Source organism: Pagrus major, chromosome 9 (assembly GCF_040436345.1).
Source record: "Pagrus major chromosome 9, Pma_NU_1.0".
NCBI classification, from domain to species: Eukaryota; Metazoa; Chordata; class Actinopteri; order Spariformes; family Sparidae; genus Pagrus; species Pagrus major.
Window position 1 is genome coordinate 899,538 of NC_133223.1, and position 22,506 is coordinate 922,043.

Genomic DNA, 22,506 nt, shown 5'->3' on the forward strand with positions numbered 1-22,506 from the left:
ATTTGCAAATTCGCCAAATGTCGCAAACGTACTTTTTCGAACTCCTCCCAGGAAATTTTTCCAATTTGCACCAAACTTTTCACGCAGCATCTCTGGACCCTCCTGACAAAAAGTTATTAAAAGAAATGTGCTAGTCCGCAGAACGCCCAAAATATACAACAACAATTTCCTGCGCATTGTGGTCAAACAGACATTCTTGTGTATCTTGATGAAATACAGTCCGATGAACACAAAACTTTTGGCAATTGTGTTCCATGGCACGATGAGCATTTCTACAAAATTTCGTGCAAATCGACCAATAGGTGGCGCTTTTATTGCTAAATGACGAAATGACAGCTTCACTGCCTTCACTTTCATTTCCTCCATGGAAGTTGTTGCATGAACAAGCCCCGACAGCAGCATGTCACGACAGCAGCATGCCCCGACGCGCGTGGACTGCGAGGGCCCGTTCATCGCTGCTTGCAGCTTTAATTATTATTAGGGCCCGAGCAGTGAAACTGCGAGGACCCTATTGTTTTTGTAGTGATTATTATTATTTGTTTTTTTTTTTTTTTTTCTGCCAAAATGATCGCATTTTTCACTGTCTGAATGTGAATGAAAACGCGATTTTATTTGGCAAAGTCATTAGGCTTGGCGAAAAATTTTATAATCTGTTGTCGTTGTGAATGTCCACCACTAGGTGGCGCTACAATCAAGGAAAGTGCGTTTTGCCTAATAACTCCCACATACTTTGTCGCACATTCAAAAACCTTATATCCACGCGTTCAGTGAATTGTGCTGAATCTCCTGATATAGGCCACGCCCATTTCCGCCTACCCTTTTTTTTCGCTAGGTCGCGAAATGTCGCAAACCTACTTTTTCGAACTCCTCCCAGGCAATTTCACCGATTTGCTCCAAACTTTGCACACAGCATCTGTGGACCCTTCTGACAAAAAGTTATTAAAAGAATATTGATATGCCAAAGATTACTCAAGTTATTAAATAACAACTTCCTGTAAAATCGGGTCAAAACAGGAAGTGTTGCATATCTCCACATTGGTTTGTCCAAATGACGTCACACTCAGGATCCTACTTCCCCATGAGCCTCTAAGGCTCTGTGCAAAATCTTGCCTTATGACCGCTAGGTGGCGCTATTTAAATTGAAGTATTTTATATCTCAACATCGGTTGGTCGGATGAACACAAAACTTGGTACACTCATTGCCACTGCCCTCCTGAGGAAAGCTGACAAAGGAGTTACCGATCTGACACTAGGTGGCGCTCTGGTGGCAGTTTCATTTTATATTTGGCACTGTGCCCACACCATAACACTTATGGATATGAAATTCATAGGGGTGGTATAGACTGGCATCTGTAACTCACACACCAAAAATCACCAGCAGGTGGCGCTATTATCAAGAAAAAACGTTTTTTGCTAATTACTCCCACATAATATGGTGGACATTGTTAAACATTATATCTATATCTTCCCTGAATACAGCCGAACCGTGTGATGTAGGCCACGCCCACGTTCGCACTGAATTTCCATTCGCAAATTCGCCAAATGTGGCAAACCTACTTTTTCGAACTCCTCCCAGGCAATTTATCCAATTTGCACCAAACTTTGCACGCAGCATCTCTGGACCCTCCTGACAAAAAGTTATTAAAAGAAATGTGCTAGTCCACAGAACGGCCAAAATATACAACAACAATTTCCTGCGCATTGTGGTCAAACAGACATTCTTGTGTATCTTGATGAAATACAGTCGGATGAACACAAAACTTTTGGCAATTGTGTTCCATGGCACGATGAGCATTTCTACTAAATTTCGTGAAAATCGACCAATAGGTGGCGCTTTTATTGCTAAATGACGAAACAGCAGCTTCACTGCCTTCAGTTTTGTTTCCTCTACAGAAGTTGTTGCATGAACAAGCCTCGACAGCAGCATGCCCGGACAGCAGCATGTCACGACAGCAGCATGCCCCGACAGCAGCACGCCCCGACGGCAGCACGCCCCGACCCGCGTGGACTGCGAGGGCCCGTTCATCGCTGCTTGCAGCTTTAATTATTATTATTCTCCTTCTTCCTCACAAAGGATCGCATATTTGGCGGCCGCAACATACCCCAAAACTCACCAAACTTGGAATATATGTCACACCTGGCGAAAAATTTTATAATCTATTGTCGTTGTGAATTTTCACCACTAGGTGGCGCTATAATCAAGGACAGTGCGTTTTGGCTAATAACTCCCATATACTTTGTCGCACATTCAAAAACCTTATAGCCATTTGTTCAGTGAATTGTGCTGCATCTCAGGATATAGGCCACGCCCATTTCCGCCTACCGTTTTTTTCCGCTAGCTCGCGAAATGTCGCAAACCTACTTTTTCGAACTCCTCCTAGGCAATTTCACCAATTTGCACCAAACTTTGCACACAGCATCTGTGGACCCTCCTGACAAAAAGTTATCAAAAGAATTTTGATATTCCAAAAAATACTCAAGTTATTAAATAACAACTTCCTGCAGATTTCGTTCCAAACAGGAAGTGTTGCATATCTCCACATTGGTTTGTCCAAATGACGTCAAACTCAGGATCCTACTTCCTCATGAGCCCCTAAGGCTCTGTGCGAAATTTTGGCCGATGACCACTAGGTGGCGCTCTTTAAATTGAAGTATTTTATATCTCAACATCGGTGGGTCGGATTAACACAAAACTTGGTACACTCATTGCCAATGCCCTCCTGAGGATAGCTGACAAAGGGGTTACCGATCTGACACTAGATGACGCTCTGGTGGCAGTTTCTTTTTATATTTGGCACTGTGCCCACACCATAACACTTATGGACATGAAATTCATAGGGGTGGTATAGACTGGCCCCTGTAACTTACACACCAAAAATGACCAGCAGGTGGCACTATTATCAACACAAAACCGTTTTTGGCTAATAACTCCCACATAATATGGCGCACATTGTTAAACCTTATATCCATATATCTGAATTCCGCTGAAATGTATGATGTAGGCCACGCCCACTTTCACGCTAGAATTCCATTCGCAAAATGTCGCAAACCTACTTTTTCGAACTCCTCCCAGGCAATTTGTCTGATTTGCACCAAACTTTGCACACAGCATCTGTGGACCCTCCTGACAAAAAGTTATTAAAAGAATTGTGATAGTCTAAAGAACGCCCAAAATATTAAACAACAATTTCCTGCACATTGTGGTCAAAAAGACAGTCTTGCACATCTTGACCAAATACAGTCCCATTACCACAAAACTTTTGCTAATTGTGTTCTATCCCCCGTTGACGGTTTCTGCAAAATTTGGTGCCAATCGGCCAACAGGTGGCGCTTTTATTGCTAAATGACGACAGAACCGCTTCACTGCCTTCACTTTTGATTGTAAATTCAGGCTTTCTCCAACAGATGGCAGTGCTGCCTTGCTAATGAATACAAACCTCTGTTTAACAATCTGTAGGGTACGCAGTGTAGTTGTCTCATTATTTATTCTTCATGTAGATTGCAGGGAGTTCTTTGAACTTCAGCACACATTCTTTACTAGTCAGGAGCAGTCTACCCAAACACGGACAGTTAAGACATGTGTGCACAATAATTGGGCAATGGGGCCGGGTAAGCAGCCCACCCCGACGTGCGTGGACTGCGAGGGCCCGTTCATCGCTGCTTGCAGCTTTAATTATTCAAATTGTTATTTTATTGTTTCTTTGTTCTTTCCAATATCTCCTTATTATTGTCTCTTTTTTTGAGACTTACTCTTGTACTGCTAATTATTTCCCTCTGTACTGCTGTGTTACCTGTGAATTTCTCTCAAGGGGGATCAATAAAGGAACATCTTATCTTATTATCTTATCCAACGTGTTCTTCACCTCGTCATTAGAATATTGAGTGCTTTCAGGGAACTAGTTTCAACCTTCAGCTCGGACAGCATTATAGTTACCTCCTAGCTTTTCTCTTGAATGCTGTTTGACTGCTGGGTTTTTCAGTGGGGTAGTGCAATGCATTTTAGATTCATGATATTTTAGGCAATTCATTTCACATTTCTGAATATCCAGCAAGGCTTTCAAATTCACTTCAGCTGACAGCATTTCATTTGTCCTCATCGACAGATTAAAAATAACAGTAAACAACCAGGATAGCGAAGCGAAAGTGAAACTTAACGCTACACCAAGAAATGTCTGTTGTGTTCTCTCTGTGGGTCATTCTCATGAAATCATTAGTACACCATGGCAGTCATGATTTTAGTCATAAAACATGCATTTTAGTAAAATTTCAAAACATAATAATAAAGCTAATAATTTTCTCTATATGGACCAAAGAGTAATTTCAATATAGAAATTAACTTTATTTACATTTTATTGCATTTTATGACAACTTTCTCATTACCGCAATGCGTCCAGATTTGTCTGAATGTATGTTATGTTGTTATTTTAACAGATTAAAACAAATATATCCTAGAAAAAAATAATGGATGCTCTCATGGATGTTTTGAAGTGACTGAAAAATGATTAATTAAATTTATATGTTTAATAATAATGAAAAAACAGAGGAAAAATGAAGCGTCCATGACTCAAGTTCTCATCCTCCGCAACGTATTGGAATTACGTGTTAGACATGGAAAGATCATTTTCAATAAAGTTTTATTTTGTATGATGCAACACCAGTGCCAGTGCTTTCAAGATGGCTACCAGGTAAGAAGATCTCCTTTTCCTTTCATGTTAAAAGTTAAACTTTCTCCTGTCAGACTGCATACACGACAGTATTGATTATCATTACCGATACAGCTAGTTTTCCACAATTAGAAAAACGTTTGATAATTTTTTTTAAAGAAAAATAGACATTATTAATGTCTATTTATGTACATGGAGTAAAAATTAGCTTAGTCATCATGGCCTCTCTGTTGCTAGCAAAACATGCTAATGTTCCTCATCCTCCGCAACACAATTCTCTCTTACCGCAACAATTTCAGGCCAGTTGCGGTAGAGAAAACTTCTGTTTCGGCAATGAGAATTTTATAATATAGAATGTATTATGTACTATATTTTTAAATCCATATTATGAATTGTTAATTTAAATTATTTGTTACTATTTGCCATGTTATTACACTGTTGTAACTGTGTTAGTACTGTGTTACAGTTATGCTATTAGTGTGTGATGACTGTTTTATAACTGCCATGTAATTACACTGTTGTAACTGTGTTAGTATCATGTTACAGTTATGTTCTAAGTGTATTTATGACTGTCTTATAAGTGTGCTACTATTGACATGTTGTTTGTCCTGTCCTATTTAATTGCAGACTGTCAGCAAATGAAAAAAAGAAAGCGTTAGCAGGGGCTCGGCTGGCCAAGCACAGGGAAAAAATTTATAACAACCCAGTAATGCTGGAAGAGTACAGAAGGAAGGAAAGAGAGAGGTTAGGGATTGGAGAGGTTACCTAAAAAGTAATTGGCATATAGTCAATAGCTGTGTTTCTCAATTATAGGGTCTGGGGACCACCAGGGGTCCTTGATATGAAATAGGTTGAGAATCACTGGTCTATAGCTCACGCCCTCATATCGCGCCCTCATCTCTCACACACACCCCACACACACACACATCACACACACACACACACACACACACACACACCCCCCCCCCACACACACACACACACAGTGTAGTCTGCCTGTTCTATCCTGTAGGTTTGACATACTCAAAGATTTATCCTTTGTTTTGAGACACTGATTTCATGTCATGCTTCCTTTCAACTTCCAGATATCAAAAACGAAAGCAAAATGGCCAGATTACAAAAACTAAGGATTTGACAAAAAAACAACATGAGAAAAAGAAAAAGCAGTGGCGGAAAAACTCAAAAAGATACTACACAAAGAAGAGACAACTAAAAGCTATATTGGATACAACCCCAGTGAGTGACGAGGATGAGGAGGCAAATGAAATGATTCAAAATGTTTCAGAAGACCAGCTTCAGCATGTGGATTTCCAAACCTCATCTCCAACAACATATACCCCAAAGGAATTGAAGAAAAAGGAGACAAAAGAAAAAGAAGAAAAGACAAAGAAAAGAAGAAAGAAAACAATGCAAAAATTAAAGTCAAAATTGCGCTCCACAGAAGAGAAGCTTGTGGAAAGGACAAAAGAGATGGACAAACTCAAGAAAAGACTCAAAAGACTGGAGATGTCAGCAAAGAGGAAGCAGGTCACCATCAACATTGGAGGCAGAGAGGCTCAGAATAAAAAAACAAAGTGGGGTCATAAGCGAACATATAACATTCTCAGTAACAGCCAGAGGAGACTTATGAGCACTCTTATAAGCCGCTTCCTTCATCAAGATGATGTATCCACTGTTATAAATGGAAAATCAGGAGAAATTCGGAAAAAGGGACAGATATTCCGGAAGAGAGCCCTAACAGACACAATGGCCAATCTTCATAAAAGATTTTTGTCTGAAAATCCAAGGCACAGCATTTCCAAGGCTCAGTTCTTCAAACTCAAGCCTTTTTGGATTGGCCAGAGAAGAGTGTCTGATCGAGAAATGTGTGCTTGCAAAACACACGAAAACTTTGGCCTGAAAACAAAGAAGCTGCATCAGCTTGGCGTGATTGACACATCATCCCCAAGGGACCTCGTCCTGGCCAGTGTCTGTAGTGTGGATAACTTGTCCTGCATGTACAGGACATGCAACAAATGCAAAGACAAGACATTTCCTACAACACTGGATCCTTCAACAAAAGGAAACATCATTGCGTGGGATGAGTGGGTTACCAAATCTGTGCCATTGATAAAGAGATGCAAAGATGGGTCCACTGAGGAGAAGGAAGTAAGGAATGTGCTTCTTGATAAGAGGCACACCTCAATTGAGAAGCTGGTGGAGCTCACTCAAGACCACCTCCCAAACTTCTCCAGACATATATTTAACATTAAGCACCAGTTTGAAAGGCTGAGGAGCTTGAGAGAGACCCTGACCCAGAATGATGTAGTCGTTCACATAGACTACAGTGAGAACTATGCCTGCAAATACACCAGGGAAATAAAAGAAACTCACTTTGGAAGTGGAAATCAGCAGGTCACGCTCCACACAGGAGTTCTCTATCTTAGTGGGGGCAAGGTGGAGTCATTCTCATCCCTCTCAGCATGCATGCAGCACGATGCCACAGCCACATGGGCTCACCTTGACCCAGTACTGAGGGGCATACGAGAGGAGCATCCAAATGCCAGGAACATCCACTTCATCTCTGATGGGCCCACATCTCAATATCGCAACAAAACAAACTTTTACCTTGCTTCAACAGTTCCATTTGTGAAAGGATTTATGAATGTCACATGGAATTTCACAGAGGCATCCCATGGAAAGGGTGCTCCCGATGGAGTGGGTGGTGCCCTGAAAAACCTGGCAGACAGAATTGTGTCCTATGGTACCAGCATACCAGATGCTGACACTCTCTTTGAGCAGCTGAAGCTCAATTCATCTGTGAGGCTTTTTAAAATTACAGAGGAGGACATCAAAAGAAGTGGTGAATTAGTCCCACCACATCTGAAGTCAGTACCTGGGACAATGAGAGTTCATCAGGTGAGTCAGTTAAAAACAACAACATATTCCAACTAAATACGATGAGGAGAAATGTACCACTATACTTACCTGAGATCCTGGCAGAAATATCCTGTAAGCTGTATACAATAGATGGGTTAAAATGGAGGTAAATAAAAATGTAACGTCTGTCATAATCTACTCACCGTCATGTCAGTTGAAGGACAGTTTGTCCACATAACACACAGGGAGGTTGCCAGAGAGAAAGCTTGTCACTATTGACTTAAATGCAGTTAATGGTGACTGGCTATCTCTCGAAATGCTGGCAACCTCTTTGTGTGCACTTTACTTACTGTTCAGGCTATGACTAATGGATGTTACAAATAAGAGAGAAACTTATCTAAGATTCTCTCTTATTAGTAACATCCAGGAAATGTTCTCCTGGAGGAAATATCCTACGATCCCTAAAGAATTATAGTTAAACACTAAAAGATATTGGATAACTGCATCACAGAAATTATATCAGCATGTGGTGCGAGTGTTAAGATACAAAACAGCGCTTAAATACTAGTCTGGATTCTCTCCATCATTATATAGGTGCATTAGATGTTGCATCATATTTAGCTTTGAGCATCATTTTTAAGTATTAAATGGATGATGGTATTTGACGAGTTTAAATTCAACTAAAATTTATTTTATTTTCTCCTTAAGATGATATCGACAAAACCAGGCTTTATCCACACCCAAGAAGTGTCCTGCTTTTGTGGCTTTCCCTGTGGATGCTTCAGCCCAAAAGCATTTGACTTCAGAGATGTGGAATCAGAAAAGGAGGATGCTAATCCACTTTTGGAAGTGGGAAAGTGGGTTCTTGTTCAGTATGATGGTGAACTGTTCCCTGGCATCATTACACAGGTATGTAGATTTTTTTGGCAGTATAGACATGTCATGTTGTTGATAATAAATCCTAAATCCTATTCAGTTATCCTGTTTTACTATGCTCCTAGATTGCCGCTGGTCAATATGAAGTAGACACCATGAGCTGTGCAGGGCCAAACAAATTTTTCATTCCATCAATCCGCTTTGATGGAGAAAAGGTGTGGTACTACTTCGAGGACATTAAGGCCATCATCCCAGAGCCACAACCTGCAACATCATCAGCTCGGCACTTCTGTGTGTTGCCGGAAATCTGGGCAAAATTCACAAAGCAGAAATAGAGTAGCAGTAGGAAGCATTGGCATACAAAAGTCATGTTCGTTTGTTTTCCTCCTAATATTTTGACTGTGTTTTGTAAAAAATGTTAAAATGAAATGAAATGTTGCTCTATTTAGCCCTGTGTTGTTGTTGTTTTTTTATACATGTTGTTTTGGTTCTGTTTACATGTGTATGAATTTCTTCATTAACACTGTACTTCTTAATAGTTATTATCATTACCGAAACATGCATTGTCATTTCTGAAACTTATGTATCATTACCGAAACAGGTGTTCATTTAAGGTTAATTTAATAGATAGAAAAATTGTAGTTTGTTTTAAAATGCATGTGCAGAATATGTACATCAAGTGCTTTAAAGTTTACCAAATATTTTTGAAAATATGTTACGTTTCAATGAATTATCACAACTATTAGGTTGTAGATTGCAGAAGGCATTGCGGTAATGAGAAAAAAAAGAAAAATAAAGAAAAAATGTGAATTAAAAAATATTTGTTATTGCAGAGTTTCAAGTTATTATGCATGACTATTAATAATCCATTTTTAAAAATTTGACAATTGTTTGGCTTTCCGAATGGTCTTGATGTTTTCAGACCATTGCGGTAATGAGATTTTTAAGGACATGTTTTGGAAAATATGTTCAAAAAGGTGTTAAATTGTCAGTAAATATTTTTAAAATAACAATCATAACCACTCCAGACTTTGTTATTAATGGCTAAAAAGGAAATTTGTTGATCCATTTTTTTTTTAAAAATTCCATGTCTCCAATCTTTGAAACCAAGATTTCATGAGAATGACCCCTGTAGTATTTATCCATGCTAAATAACATGTCCTTCCACTGACCTGTTCTGCTCTGCTTATGATCACCGGTCACACCTCTGCCACAGCAGGTTAAACACAAGGGAACAATAATTATGCTACCTGAGTCATCCATTGCATCTTTCACATCTATGTCACTATGCACCTCTACTCAGGAGGGATTCCCCATTCATTCCTGTCAGTTCTCATCATGGGGGTAGAGCTCTGTGTCCTCGTTCTCCTACACCTTGCTCCTAGCTTTTGGCATCCACTTTCATGTCAGACAACTTCTTTTGTTTATTGCTGAGTATTAACTGCATCCATCACGTTTCTGAGTCAATGCCTTTTAAGCATTTTCAATGTCTGTACTGTGTCCACCAAACGACACCTTTTTTCTTGTCTCAACCTCCACAGCAAGAACTTTAACAATGTATGGTATTTCTTTTTTTTACCCTTTATTCCTGAGTTTTCTGTGATCAAATTCAGTGTGAATGAATATTAATTAGGGGTGTTTCACTGACTATTTATAGGCAACTACGGGCATTGAAGTTTGCAAAAGGTGTGCCACATTTTGAGCTGATTGTAATAATGAATAGATATTTCAAGATATTCTGAAATTCAACACAGTACAAATATGTACGTAAGAAAAAAACACTGAATGTAATATTACAGCCAGTAAAACATAAGAACAAATGGCTATTTTCAAAAATTATAAATGATCAAGGAGTAATATAAAATCTATGTTTCAGTCAAGAGTTTTAAAACTTTGAAAAAAGAAAAAGGTTTTTTAAAAAGTATCAAAGAAATTAAAATAATCTTTCTTGGTAAAATCTACAGTAAAAATATGTCGCTGAAAAATAAGCAATTGGTGACACTATGAATACACATGCAAAGCAACACAAAAAATGATGCAACTCAGTTCTGAAGGCCAAACTTCAACAATTCATAACTAAATTTAATGGAAGTTTGACACATTTTTTTGAGAAAATCCGTGACTTGAACTAGGAAAAGTTCTGAATTTTGGGTGAGTTAACATGGAATGACCCATAAGACATGAGTACCTCTTAGCATCAACTTTGATGGCCACACAACAGTTGTGCGCTGCCTCTGAAACACTGTCGTCCTCCCAGCTGGACATCAACTGCGCTGACTGTTCATCTTCCCCTGAGAACAGAACAGTTTTAACTAACAGTTAACAGTTATTTATTTACAATACATATAGTTAGTACATCAAGCCATTTTCTCAGAAGTTGGAAAGCTTAAAGCTGTAGTGGTGAAACAGCTATAGGTAACCAAAACCATCACTGCTAATACTGGTGCCTATGATGCAATAATGACATAACACAAAATGGTGACGTTTTCATTCACCTGACTAAAGTTTCGTTAATAGGCTATAATTTCAAGTGTGAAACGACTTTTCTCATCAATAACCGATTTGTTTAATCATTTTGCTGGACTACCAAAATCAATTAGCATGTGCTTTTTTGGCGTTAGATTAATCTGGATTGGCTATTTGAGGCACTAGGCGCTGTTGTAATGACACTGCCATTTCTACTTACAATAACATCACATAGGCCACTGACCAACACTAATAACAGCATGTCATTGTTCACGTTACATCACACTTGACGCTAGCTTACTAGGTTAAATTGTGTTTTCTTGCCATTTTCCTCACTGAGTTTTTTAATCACTTTCGTCACTGAGAATATATTTTACAGTCGGTTGCCTGTTTTAGCTGGCTAAAGGCTAAGCATAGCAACCACGTCTAAATAGGCTAGCATGCTAACGCTATCGTGTCGATAACACTTGCCACCAATGCACGCTAGCGTCAGCTAGCTGGCTAGTAGAAAAACACATAGCCTACCTGAAATGACAACGACAAACACGCAACTCCGCTGTTTAGCCGAAATAATTGCATCGGGAATTGAGCCCTCAAACCAAAGCATTTTTACAAGCGGCGTTGTTTGTCCCTGGTTTTGTGACGGTGTTTACCAGACAAGCTACATCAATTTATTAAACGAAGCTGGTCAGTTTCTATTTCCTAACCTAGACACCGAGCACTGAGCTGATCAGCTGCACGGCGATACGGGGCTCAGACACTTCTTCTTCGAATGTCATTTCGGCAGACTGTACGCTATGAAGCGTAGTGCTGCCCTCCACCGTCATTTATTAGTCACTTCATTTCATGTCCGAGTGTACAAACCAGTGCACCACAAAAAGCTTAAAAACAGCCTTCCCAACCAGCTTACAGTTATTACCAAAAGAAAGCAACTACTCATTGAAAAGGAACCCAGGCAACAGTTAACCTTCAGGAAATGTTCCCTGACGGTTTTTTACCTTGAAGGAACTTTCTCGGAATATTCTCATAAGTTTATTTTAACAAAAACCTTCAGAGAACCATTAGGGAACATTCTCTAAAGGTTCTCTGAGGGTATTTTTGTGTAACATTCAAATAACCTTTAGAGAATGTCTAAAGATTATTTAAAAGCTTTAAAAAAAAACTCAGAGAACCTTGAGGGAACATTCCCTAACAGTTCTCAGAAGGTTTTATTGGTAAAGCTGAAATGTGTGGGTTAGGGCTTAAATTTGAAAATTTAATTTCAGTTCAAAGTGTATTGTGAAATGTTATTATTATAATACAGTTATGAAATACTTCTATATCTGTCTCTAGCACTCTCTCTCTCTCTCTCTCTCTCTCTGGCCATTTGATTAGCAATAAACTCAAACAGTTATTTATTTTTATTTATTTATTCATTTGATTAGGACAATGCACATTAATCAACATATCAGCGAAAAGCGTCAATGTAAATATGCCGGCGTTAGCACAGTTGCTAAACTTCATCCGTTGTCCTAAGGCAGGTATCATAGAAAAACATTCAGCCATTACACAATTAGATAAAACATGTAGAAATCTTTAAAAAATAAGTCTTGCTTCACATCAAAGTTAAAAGTGTGACGACCCCTCCCACTCTGCCTGGTGATCTGACATGCTCTGACTGTTTTTTGCAGATATAGGTGGAGCTGGGAGGGTCGTCTGCCTGTACCTGCCTTTCTGGGCTGGGCTTCCAGAGTATATATAAGGACTGCCTTTAGGGGTGTGTCTCTCTCTCTCACCTGGGCCTGCAGCAGGGCCCTCAGCCTGTCTTCCCTTTGTTTGGTTTGATGCACTTGACAACACACAATACACCATACCTTCACTCATCCACACACTGCTGACACCACTGATACTTTTCCTATTGTACACATCCCCAGTTAAATAAATTACTTTTTGCTTGAGATGTCTGTGTGGCCTCCCTTCTTGTTGCCATCCTAGAGCCAGGTGGTAACAAATGGGGGCTCGTGTTTTGTGTTTAAGGGAGTGTTGTCAGGGGTGTAGCACCAAATTCTGGGCCCTGTACACTCTCAATGTCAGTGGGCCCCTATCCATGCCCGCGAGGCGCGTGAGAGAAAAAAAAAAGGTGGGGGTCGGGGGGCGGGGTGTATTTATACAATCTACTACAATCAACTACAATCAGATCAGATTATATTGATGAGTGGTTCTGAATTGATGCATTTGGCCTACTTGTGCTCAAATACCTAAAACATTAGGCTACATCTGGTTTGTGTACTAACATTTTGATCCATGACACTCGTGCAAATTTTGATGTAAAACATTCATTCTTGAACAGGAGAACAAGAGACAACTGTACACTCAGAATCAAATCAAATAAGCTACATTCCTTTTGTAATGAGAAGGTACAGTAGAAATGAACAGAAAAATATTAAGTTTCAATGTGAAAAAAAGAAGTTGTGACTGGTTTCTGCTTTTTACATCAAAGGCCTATGTCATCTTATCAATAGAGCCTGCAATAGTACAAAATGTCAACTGTCAAATTGTTTTTCATCTTGCAGAAAAAGAAATAAAGGCTTGCTGACATGACATGTAAAGATGTAATTTACATCCCACTAAATGCCCACTGACGGGTCTTTTTGTTTGCAAAGTCATTAATAAGATCTGTAAAGTCCAATTGTTTGGCTAATTGGCTTTCAATCGACAGAATGGCAAGGCTGTTCAGTCTATCCTGGCCCATTGTTGATCTCAGGTAGTTCTTAACCAGCTTCAACTTGCTGAAAGCCCGTTCACCCCCTGCAACTGTGACAGGAAGTGTGCAGAAAATTCTCAAAGCAATACAAAGTTCTCCAAAAACGCTCTGTAGCTGCATCTTCCAGATGGCATTAAGGAGCTCAAGAGAGGACAGATTTTTTGGAAATGTAGCATCATATATGGTGCGGAAGTGTAGCACTTCATTTTCAAATTCTTGTGAGAGATCCATGTGATATATTTTTGCCAGTGCCCGGCATGTTGTTTTTATCTGCGCTTCAGTCATATCAGTCAGCTTCAGAATAGGTGCAAATGTTTCACATATGTTTGCTGTGGTCTGGAACCTTGCACTCAAGGCACTGATGATGCTATCCATTGCAACAAAAAATATGTTGTTCTTGAATGCATTTTTGGCACTGTCTTCAGTAGCTGCATCTTCTTGTGTCATCTCATCTGGCATGCGTTTCCTTTTCCGCTTTCGTCTCTCTTCACTTCGAAAATGATCAGGGACGTCCATTGCTTGTGCTACTAGGGAGGCCTCTGCAAGCAGCGAGTCCCATCTATTACGAAGAGCCTGCATTTCCTCTTGTAGTGCCTTGATGTTTGCAGCCTCAACATCCAGAGAAATATCACCTGCCTGAAGAATCACATTTCGGTTTTCAATGCACTGCAAAATCTTTACCCACACAGTAAGAAGGACGATGGCATCAAAAGTCTTGAAATAACTGATCAAACCATTTGCCTCAGACTTGGCTTCACTTGTCAGACTGCAGGTGGCTAAGACACATTCTAGTGCCTCAAGGATGGAGGGCAAGTGAGCTGCCACAACTCGTACTGCAGCAATGCGGGCACTCCATCGAGTGTCAGAGAGACGATGAAGAGAGCATCCCGTCTTTTCTTTCAAGATTGCCCATCGCTCAGGGCTAGCACTGAAGAAATTATAAAGACGGTTTACAGAGCCAAAAAATGTTGCGACCTCTGGACATGACTCAGCCGCATGGACACCAACCAGATTAAGGGTGTGGGAAGCACAGGGGGAGAATGTAGCAAGAGGATTGACTTTTAAAATCTGAGCTTGTACTCCTTTCACCTTCCCAGACATGTTGGCTCCATTATCATATCCTTGTCCTCTACAGTCTTGTAAAGGTATGCCATTGGACTGCAACGCTCCCAGAATCATTTCAGAAATTTCCTGGCCTGTCTTTTTGTGAAAATCTTTGAATTCAATGAACCTCTCAACTATCTTCCAAGCACCACTGTCTTCTTTGTCATGATGTACATATCTTACCAATAGCACGTTCTGTTCTGTATGAGATATGTCTGGTGTTGAGTCACATATGACAGAGTAATATATTGCATCTTCTCTTTCTTTCAGGATAGTGTTGAGCACTCTCTTGCCACAGAGCTCAATGAACTCGTTCTGCGTGTCTGGACTTAGGTAGTGAGTTAAACGTGACCCTTTCTTCTTTTGTCTTACTTTTCCTAAGTGCTCGTGTAAGAGGGGATCATAATGGGCCAACAACTCAAGAGTTCCAAGAAAATTGCCATTATGGACATCATCCAAATTTGAGGTTTTGCCTCTAAATGCAAGATTTCTTGAAGCCAAATGAAGAGTTACATCCAAAAGCCTCTCTAAGATCTTGGTATGCTTCTCTGCTTCTGTCTGAAACTGTTTTTGAAGGTGCCCATCAACTCCTGTGGCTACCAATAATGAGTGATGAAGGCTTTTCCATTTTACATAGCACTGCTTGTGGGGAGTGTGTGTCTCATGTTCTGGGAACTTTCTATACATTTTTTGCCACTTGATGTCTGATAACTTAAGTCCATCCTTGCTGTTCAGTGCACTTTTAGATGGCCTTGTCTGCTCATGTGAGAACAGAAGGCATGGGATGCAGAACAGAGCCTTTGCACTGTCACTGTGAATCAACCAGTCCCTCCTAATCTTCTCACGCCCATTGGCTGACTTAACATATTGCAGATAGTTGGGAAATGCTTTGCCTTCCTTGTCTTTGGGTGCCACTTTGGTCAGGTCTACACTTTCACTCGCCAGTCTGCAAACTAGAGTCTCTCTCTGCTGAGCAGTTAGCTTGTGTGGCCACAGTCCTGGGTCCTCTGACAACAACTCCTCTGCATTTCCCTCACCTGGCCCTTCCTTTTCTCTCTCCTCAGCCTCCTCACTACTCTCAAACACATCTACAAGCATGAAACACACATGATTTACGTTAGCCTCAAATTTATTATAGTCTCACATGTAATGATACATTGATGATAGTACTGGCTGCTGCTCATTTCAGTTGAAACTGCTACTACACATGATTACTGGAAATAACTTAAAGTTGCCTCTAAGAGCTCACCTTGTCTCACATCCTCAGACTCACACCCTTCCTTGCCTTCAGCATCTGATGCAGAACTCTCTACATCTACAAGAATGAAGAATTGGTATTAGCCTCTTAACATACAAATGACCCAACCTACTTTTTAAAGCAAGCTCATTTTGTATTTCTAGAGCCATTTCAGTGCAAGAAACTGCTAAAAAATAATGAAACATATGGCCAAGCATTGCTTATTATGTTGACAGATTGTCTTTTAAATGGGGCTCATTTTTGTGTTGCTATGGGCTGAGCTCTAAGGCTGTCAACCAAACAGACATAACTGGTAAGTATCCACAAGAGCGCGCTTGACAGCGCTTGACATCTACCATTTAGAACAAGTACAAAGATAAGGTGAAAGGTTGCAGATATTTTCATTAAAAGTCAAATGTGAGGTAAACATCAGATATGCTTTCCTACAATAGATGCATAGACTAGCCTAATTATTTGCTATCACACACAGTATTCATCATGCTCAATAAGTTGCAGAGGCAAAAATGTTTTAAGCCATTTTTCAGCCAGATTGAGAAGAATAGCTAATTGTTTTTCTATGTTCTCACCACCCAGACCTATCTCTTTCTCTCTCTATCTATCTATCTGTGGCAAAAATCAGAATCACAATCATTTTTGATTGATAGTGAGATCACAGTTATTTAACATGATTATTCATTGGCTTTGGTAACATCATGAATTTATTGAACATTGACAATAGCTTTTAAGCACAGCACTGCACCGCAATGCTAAGGCTTTTTACCAGACAAAAATAATAAATTGCGTTATTACTAGTGTGCACTTGAGCTGATATTGGTATGTTATTTACATGTTGATATATGCAGCAGCAATATTGCTAGATGGATCATTCATTAAATCTCAGCACGGAGTTTCACTTTCAGCTCTGCTGTGTTAGTAGACAAAATGCTATAGCACACACACTGAACCAAAAGGCTAACTTACTTTAAACTTCAGGTAAACAACTCACATTTAGACAGCAATTCTACCAGTCAGCACCACTCTCTCTCTTTCTCTCTCTCCACCTCGCGAACCAATATACCAACGTAAGGCGGGGTCGGAGGGGGGAGCTCGCCTTTGAATACTTGAACAACGATCTCACCTTGTCTTTGCTCATCTCTAATCTCATCTTCAGAAGAGCTGCCAGGACTGACCACTGCTGCTTCTGCTGCTCCAGCTGCTGCGGCTGCGCCACTCTTTGTTTCTGAAACTGGTTAATATTGACAACTAACGTTAGCTGGCCTGTAATTGTCTTTATACTTACAGCCGCAAGCAGCCTGGTTGGCAGCTAGCTAAGCTAAAGACTTCACGTGAGCATACAAATATAAGCAGCAGCTGTCTGGAGTGGACTATGTTAACTTTAATTGGACTTTGCATGACAAGCTAACTTGGTTCACCTTTGGGAAAGAAAGCAGTCAGCAGCTGCCTCCCCTCGTTCTGCCGTCTTTCTTTTTGTTTCCTCTCTTTCTTTTTCTGATAGCCCGATTTATGTTTTTTGGGCAGCATGATGTCCTGCACACAGGTCTCTGATCTGGGCGCACTGTCTGACCTTTTACACTTGTTGCCGGTCGCTGTTGGGCGGACTAAACCATTTTGCATCTCCAAGAGGGGGGCCCCAGAATGTCTAATATGTTGGGAGAACTGTGACATTAAGTTCATTCTCTCATTTGATGTTATCAATATATTTGAAATAAGTTATGACACCAATTAATTGGAGGGCCCAATTCATTCGAAATAAAAACATCACAAAAAAAAAAAAAAAAAAAAAAAAAAAAATCAGGATTTTCATGGGCCCCTCTCTCTACTCGGGCCCTGGGTAGTCAGGTCCACTTTTCCCCCCACTACCACGCCCATGAGTGTTGTACACAGATTTTGGCTTACTCTGGTATTTGTTGGAGTTCGGTTTTGCTTGACAGTAGTTAAATGGTGTTTTTCTGAACTGGTGGTAGCTGGTAGGGGCTGGTAAGTTGTTTGGAACCCTCATTCCTGACAGGTATAAGCAATGTGGGGCACTTGCTGTCTCCATTGACCCCTTTTTTTTTTTTTTTTTTTTTTTTTTTTTTTTTAGTTTGTTATTTTTGTGCAGTAAGTGGCTAGAGCAGTTGCTCGGGTGCACTTCCAGGACTGCCTAGGTGATTTTCAGCATGCTGGAGATTAACTGGGTTGCTGGGCTTTGTGCTTAATTTATCCTACCACTAACCTGCATGAAGACTAGGGTTGAGTGAGTCAGCTAGTATTGGTTAGGCAGTTAGCCAGAGTGATGGGGTTCCATATTTGAAGCAGCCGGTTACCATGTGATCTATCACTGTGTGGAAGATTTTTGGTTGGTGTTTCTAGTCTGTCTGGTTGACAGGAGGATTTTGTGCCAGATAATTGTCTCCTAGTGGTTTTGGGGAGATGGCTTCCATGGAGGATTTTGTGCAATCTCCAAGTGTGGGATTTGGATTTGGAGCTGGACTGACTTTTGAGCAGCAAAAGCAGCTTCTCCTACTTCAATTACAACATGACCAGAGAAATGTTTTGGAGGTGGAAAAGTTGAGACAGGAGGCCCGTCTTCAGGAAGCTGAACTAGCTCGTTTGCAGGCAAATAAGCAGATGGATTTGGAGCGCTACAAGTTTGAGCTCAAAAGTGAAGGTAAGCTCCAGTCTGAGTCGGCAAAGGCTGGAGCTGCAGTGTCACTTGTCCCTCTGCCTCACTCATTTGATGTTACTGTTAACCTACGGCTAGTTCCTAAGTTTAATGAGCAGGACCCTGACATTTTCTTTGTGCTGTTTTGAGCGGTTAGCTGAGGCACGACATTGGTCTGATGCTGAGCGTACCTTGCTGCTTCAATGTGTCCTCACTGGAAAGGCCCAGGAAGCTTTCTCAGCCTTGAGTGTTGCTGATAGTGGCAAATATGGATTAGTTAAAGCAGCTGTTCTCAGAGCATATGAGTTGGTACCAGAAGCATACCGTCAGCGGTTCAGATAATTCAGGAGAGGGAGGCAGACTCACACTGAGTTTGCTCATGATTTAGTCACTCATTTTAACCACTGGTGTGCTGCTTCTAAGGTAGAGGCTTTGGAGGATCTGCAGGAGCTAATCTTGCTTGAACAGTTCAAGAATACTTTGTCTGATTGTGTTGTGACGTACATAAATGAATAGAAGGTGACCACGGTTTCAGATGCTGCTAAGTTGGCAGATGAGTTTGTTTTGACCCACAAAGGTTTTATTGGTGGGAACCGTGGCCAGGAAATCCTGATTGTAGAGAAAATATGGCAGGGGCTCACGCCAATAAGTCGTTGTCTGACAGGGTTGCAAGTAAAGTTGGCCATGGGTTACAGGGGAAGCTGGACCCTAATCATGTCTGTAATTACTGTTTTGGAAAAGGTCACTGGCGGAATGAGTGTCCAGTTTTGAAGAAAAAGTGGAAGTCGGGTGCATTTGCAGCAAAACCATGTGGGGCTGCTGCTACTTTGTGTGCTGATGAGTGGAGCCGTGCTATTGCTGCTGTACAGAGGCACACAAAACCTTCAGCGGGGCCATTGGTTGTGCTTCCTGATGTGGTGACACAACCATCCGATTCTACGGTTGGTGACGAGATTGACCCTGGTTATGCTGCCTTTGTGTCAGATGGCTATGTTTCACTGATTGGTAGTGACAGGAAAGTACCTGTGAAGATATTGAGGGATTCGGGTGCCCTTGACTCATTTATTGTGGGCTCTGTGTTGCCTTTCTCTCCTGACCCTGCTGTTGGTTCCAGTGTTGAGGTCCGAGGGATGGGTTTGACAGTTTTTTCTGTTCTGCAGCATCGTTTGACCTTAGTCTCAGATCTGATACAGCGTGACGTGGTCATGGGGGTGCGTCCTTCATTACCTATGGGGGGAATACAGGTCATCCTGGGAAATTACCTGGTTGGTGATCGGGTGTGGTCGGATGTGCCCGCTCAGAGTGTTAATCCATCTTCTCAGGTAGTAAATAGTGAGCCTCTTACAGCCACTTCTACAGTTCTTCCCACCTGTGCATGACACGAGCTATGAGCTGTGTCAGTGGTGGCTCTTCTCTTAAAAACTCAGATAAGAACAAAGAACCAGTGTTTCCTGTGCCTTCTTATCCCTTGCTTGTGTCTTGCAGTGACCTTGTTCAAGAGCAAAAGGAGGATCAAACACTTCAGGCTTTGTATTGCCAGGTACTCCCAGACCATGAGGTGGAGAGTGCAGCCTGTGGTTATTTTCTCCAAGATGGGCTGTTGGTGAGAAAATGGGTTCCTCATGGGGATTGTTGTGTGGGGGATGACATAGTGAAAGTTGTTCTGCCGGCTAAGCTAAGATCCACAGTACTACAGATTGCTCATGATGGCTTGTCAGGTCACCTGGGGGTAAGGAAGACTTATGATCGAGTTCTGCGACATTTTTACTGGCCTCGGTTGAAAAAAGACATCTCTGCCTTCATTAAAACTTGTCACACTTGCCAACTGACTGGAAAACCAAATCAGGTAATTAAGCCTGTCCCGGTGTATCCTATTCCTGTTGCTGATCACCCATTTGAGCATTTGATTGTCGACTGTGTTGGTCCCCTGCCATGCTCTAAGTCAGGTAGTAACTTTTTGCTTACCGTGATGTGTCAAGCTACACGTTATCCTGCAGCCTTTCCACTCAGAAATATAATCACAAAATCTGTTGTGAAAGCTTTGACACAGTTCATGTCTACCTTTGGTATTCCTAAGGTTATACAGTCTGATCAGGGGTCTAACTTCTCATCAAAGTTGTTCGCGGAAGTGTTGCAGCAGTTAAACATCAAATATTCACAGTCCAGTGCTTATCATGCTCGGAGCCAGGGAGCTTTAGAAAGGTTCCATCAAACTTTGAAGTCCCTTCTTCGTGCATATTGCACTGAGTTGAATCGTGACTGGGAAGAAGGGTTACCATGGCTTATGTTATCAGCTAGGGAGGTGTCTCAAGAGAGTCTGGGTTTTAGCCCAAATGACTTAGTGTTTGGTCACACTGTGCGTGGCTTTTTGGCCTCTGTACACAGTGAGTGGAAAGCAAATGAGGCTCCACAAAACTTGATAGATTATGTGAATGGTTTCAGACACCGTTTGTATCGGGCCAACAAGCTGGCAAAAGAAAATCTAAAGGCAGCTCAGCACAAAATGAAAAGTCTCCATGATCGGCGTGCCGAACGTCGGGAATTTAGTCCTGGTGATCAAGTTCTGGGGCTTTTGCCTTTAGTGGGATCTCCATTCCAGGCTAAGTTTTGTGGCCCTTACATGGTGGCTAAAAGGTGTCTGACTTAAATTACTTAATCTCAACCCCTGACCAGAGGAAAACGGTGCAGTTGTGTCACGTTAACCTGCTTAAACTGTACTTTGCTCGGTCTCCAGTGACAGGACCTGGGTTTTCACCTTCTTGTGTTGCTGTAGCAGTTCCAGTGGGTCAGGTACATGTACCATCTGATCTGGCAGTAGATGCAGAGGAAGAATTGTGTACACCAGATGATGGCATGTTGAAAGGTCGACTTAAAAACTCTGAGTCTCTTGTGAATCTGGATGAAATGCTGACCCATTTGCCTGAACCAAGGCGATCAGAGTTGGTGAAGCTAGTTAAGTTACCCCTGCCTGTTTGCTGATACCCCATATCGTACCCATCTTATTGAGCACGACATTGATGTGGGAGATGCTCAACCAGTTAGACAGCGGTTTTATCGTATGTCACCGGACAAACGTGAAAACTTAGAGGCAGAAGTCAAATATATGTTGGAAAATAACATTGCTGAGCCCTGTGCATCGAGCTGGTCTTCCCCTTGTCTGCTTGTAAAGAAGTACGATGGTACGTTTAGACCATGTACAGACCTGCGTAAGGTAAATAAAGTGACCAAACCTGACTTGTTTCCACTCCCACGTATGGAGGACTGTGTGGATCAGGTTGGGTCTGCCAAATTCGTCAGTAAGTTTGACTTGCCTAAAGGTTATTGGCAGGTTCCACTGACACCCAGAGCTAGGGAGATTGCCTCCTTCATTACACCCAGTGGGTTGTACTCGTACACCGTAATACCATTCGGGTTGCATAATGCCCAAGCCACCTTCCAGCGCCTGATGAATAAGGTGGTGTCGGGTCTGGTCAGCTGTGCTGTGTACTTGGATGATGTTGTTGTGTATAGCGACACTTGGGAGGATCATCTACAGCAAATTCAGGCTTTGTTTGACCGTCTGGCTTGGGCTTGTTTGACTGTTAACTTGGTGAAGTGTGAGTTTGCGAAGGCAACAGTTACCTACCTAGGTAAGGTCGTTGGCCATGGGCAAGTGCGTCCGGTAAGGGCTAAGGTGTCGGCAGTTGACCAATTTCCTGTTCCTACCACCAAGAAAGAACTGTCCCGTTTCTTGGGTATGGTGGGGTATTATCGTGGGTTTTGTAAGAACTTCTCCACAGTGGTTGCTTCCCTAACTTCTCTTCTTAGTCCAAAGGTTAAGTTTGAGTGGTCTCTTACCTGTCAAGAAGCTTTTGAGTCTATTAAGTCTTTGTTGTGCTCTGCCCCTGTCCTA

At 41.3% G+C, this 22,506-nt stretch overlaps 1 protein-coding gene across 1 annotated transcript in view; it reads right to left on the reverse strand.

Annotated features, from left to right (window-relative positions):
• ubxn4 (UBX domain protein 4) overlaps positions 1 to 11,631 on the reverse strand; it is a 193,249-nt gene extending 181,618 nt beyond the window's left edge. The window contains exons 1-2 of the mRNA XM_073473309.1: positions 11,391 to 11,631; positions 10,588 to 10,690 (exon numbers count right to left, since the gene is read on the reverse strand). Of these exons, the coding sequence (XP_073329410.1) occupies positions 10,588 to 10,690; positions 11,391 to 11,472 (185 nt within the window). The 5' untranslated portion in view covers positions 11,473 to 11,631. The remainder of the gene's footprint in view (positions 1 to 10,587; positions 10,691 to 11,390) is intronic.
• Positions 11,632 to 22,506: the final 10,875 nt, after the last annotated feature.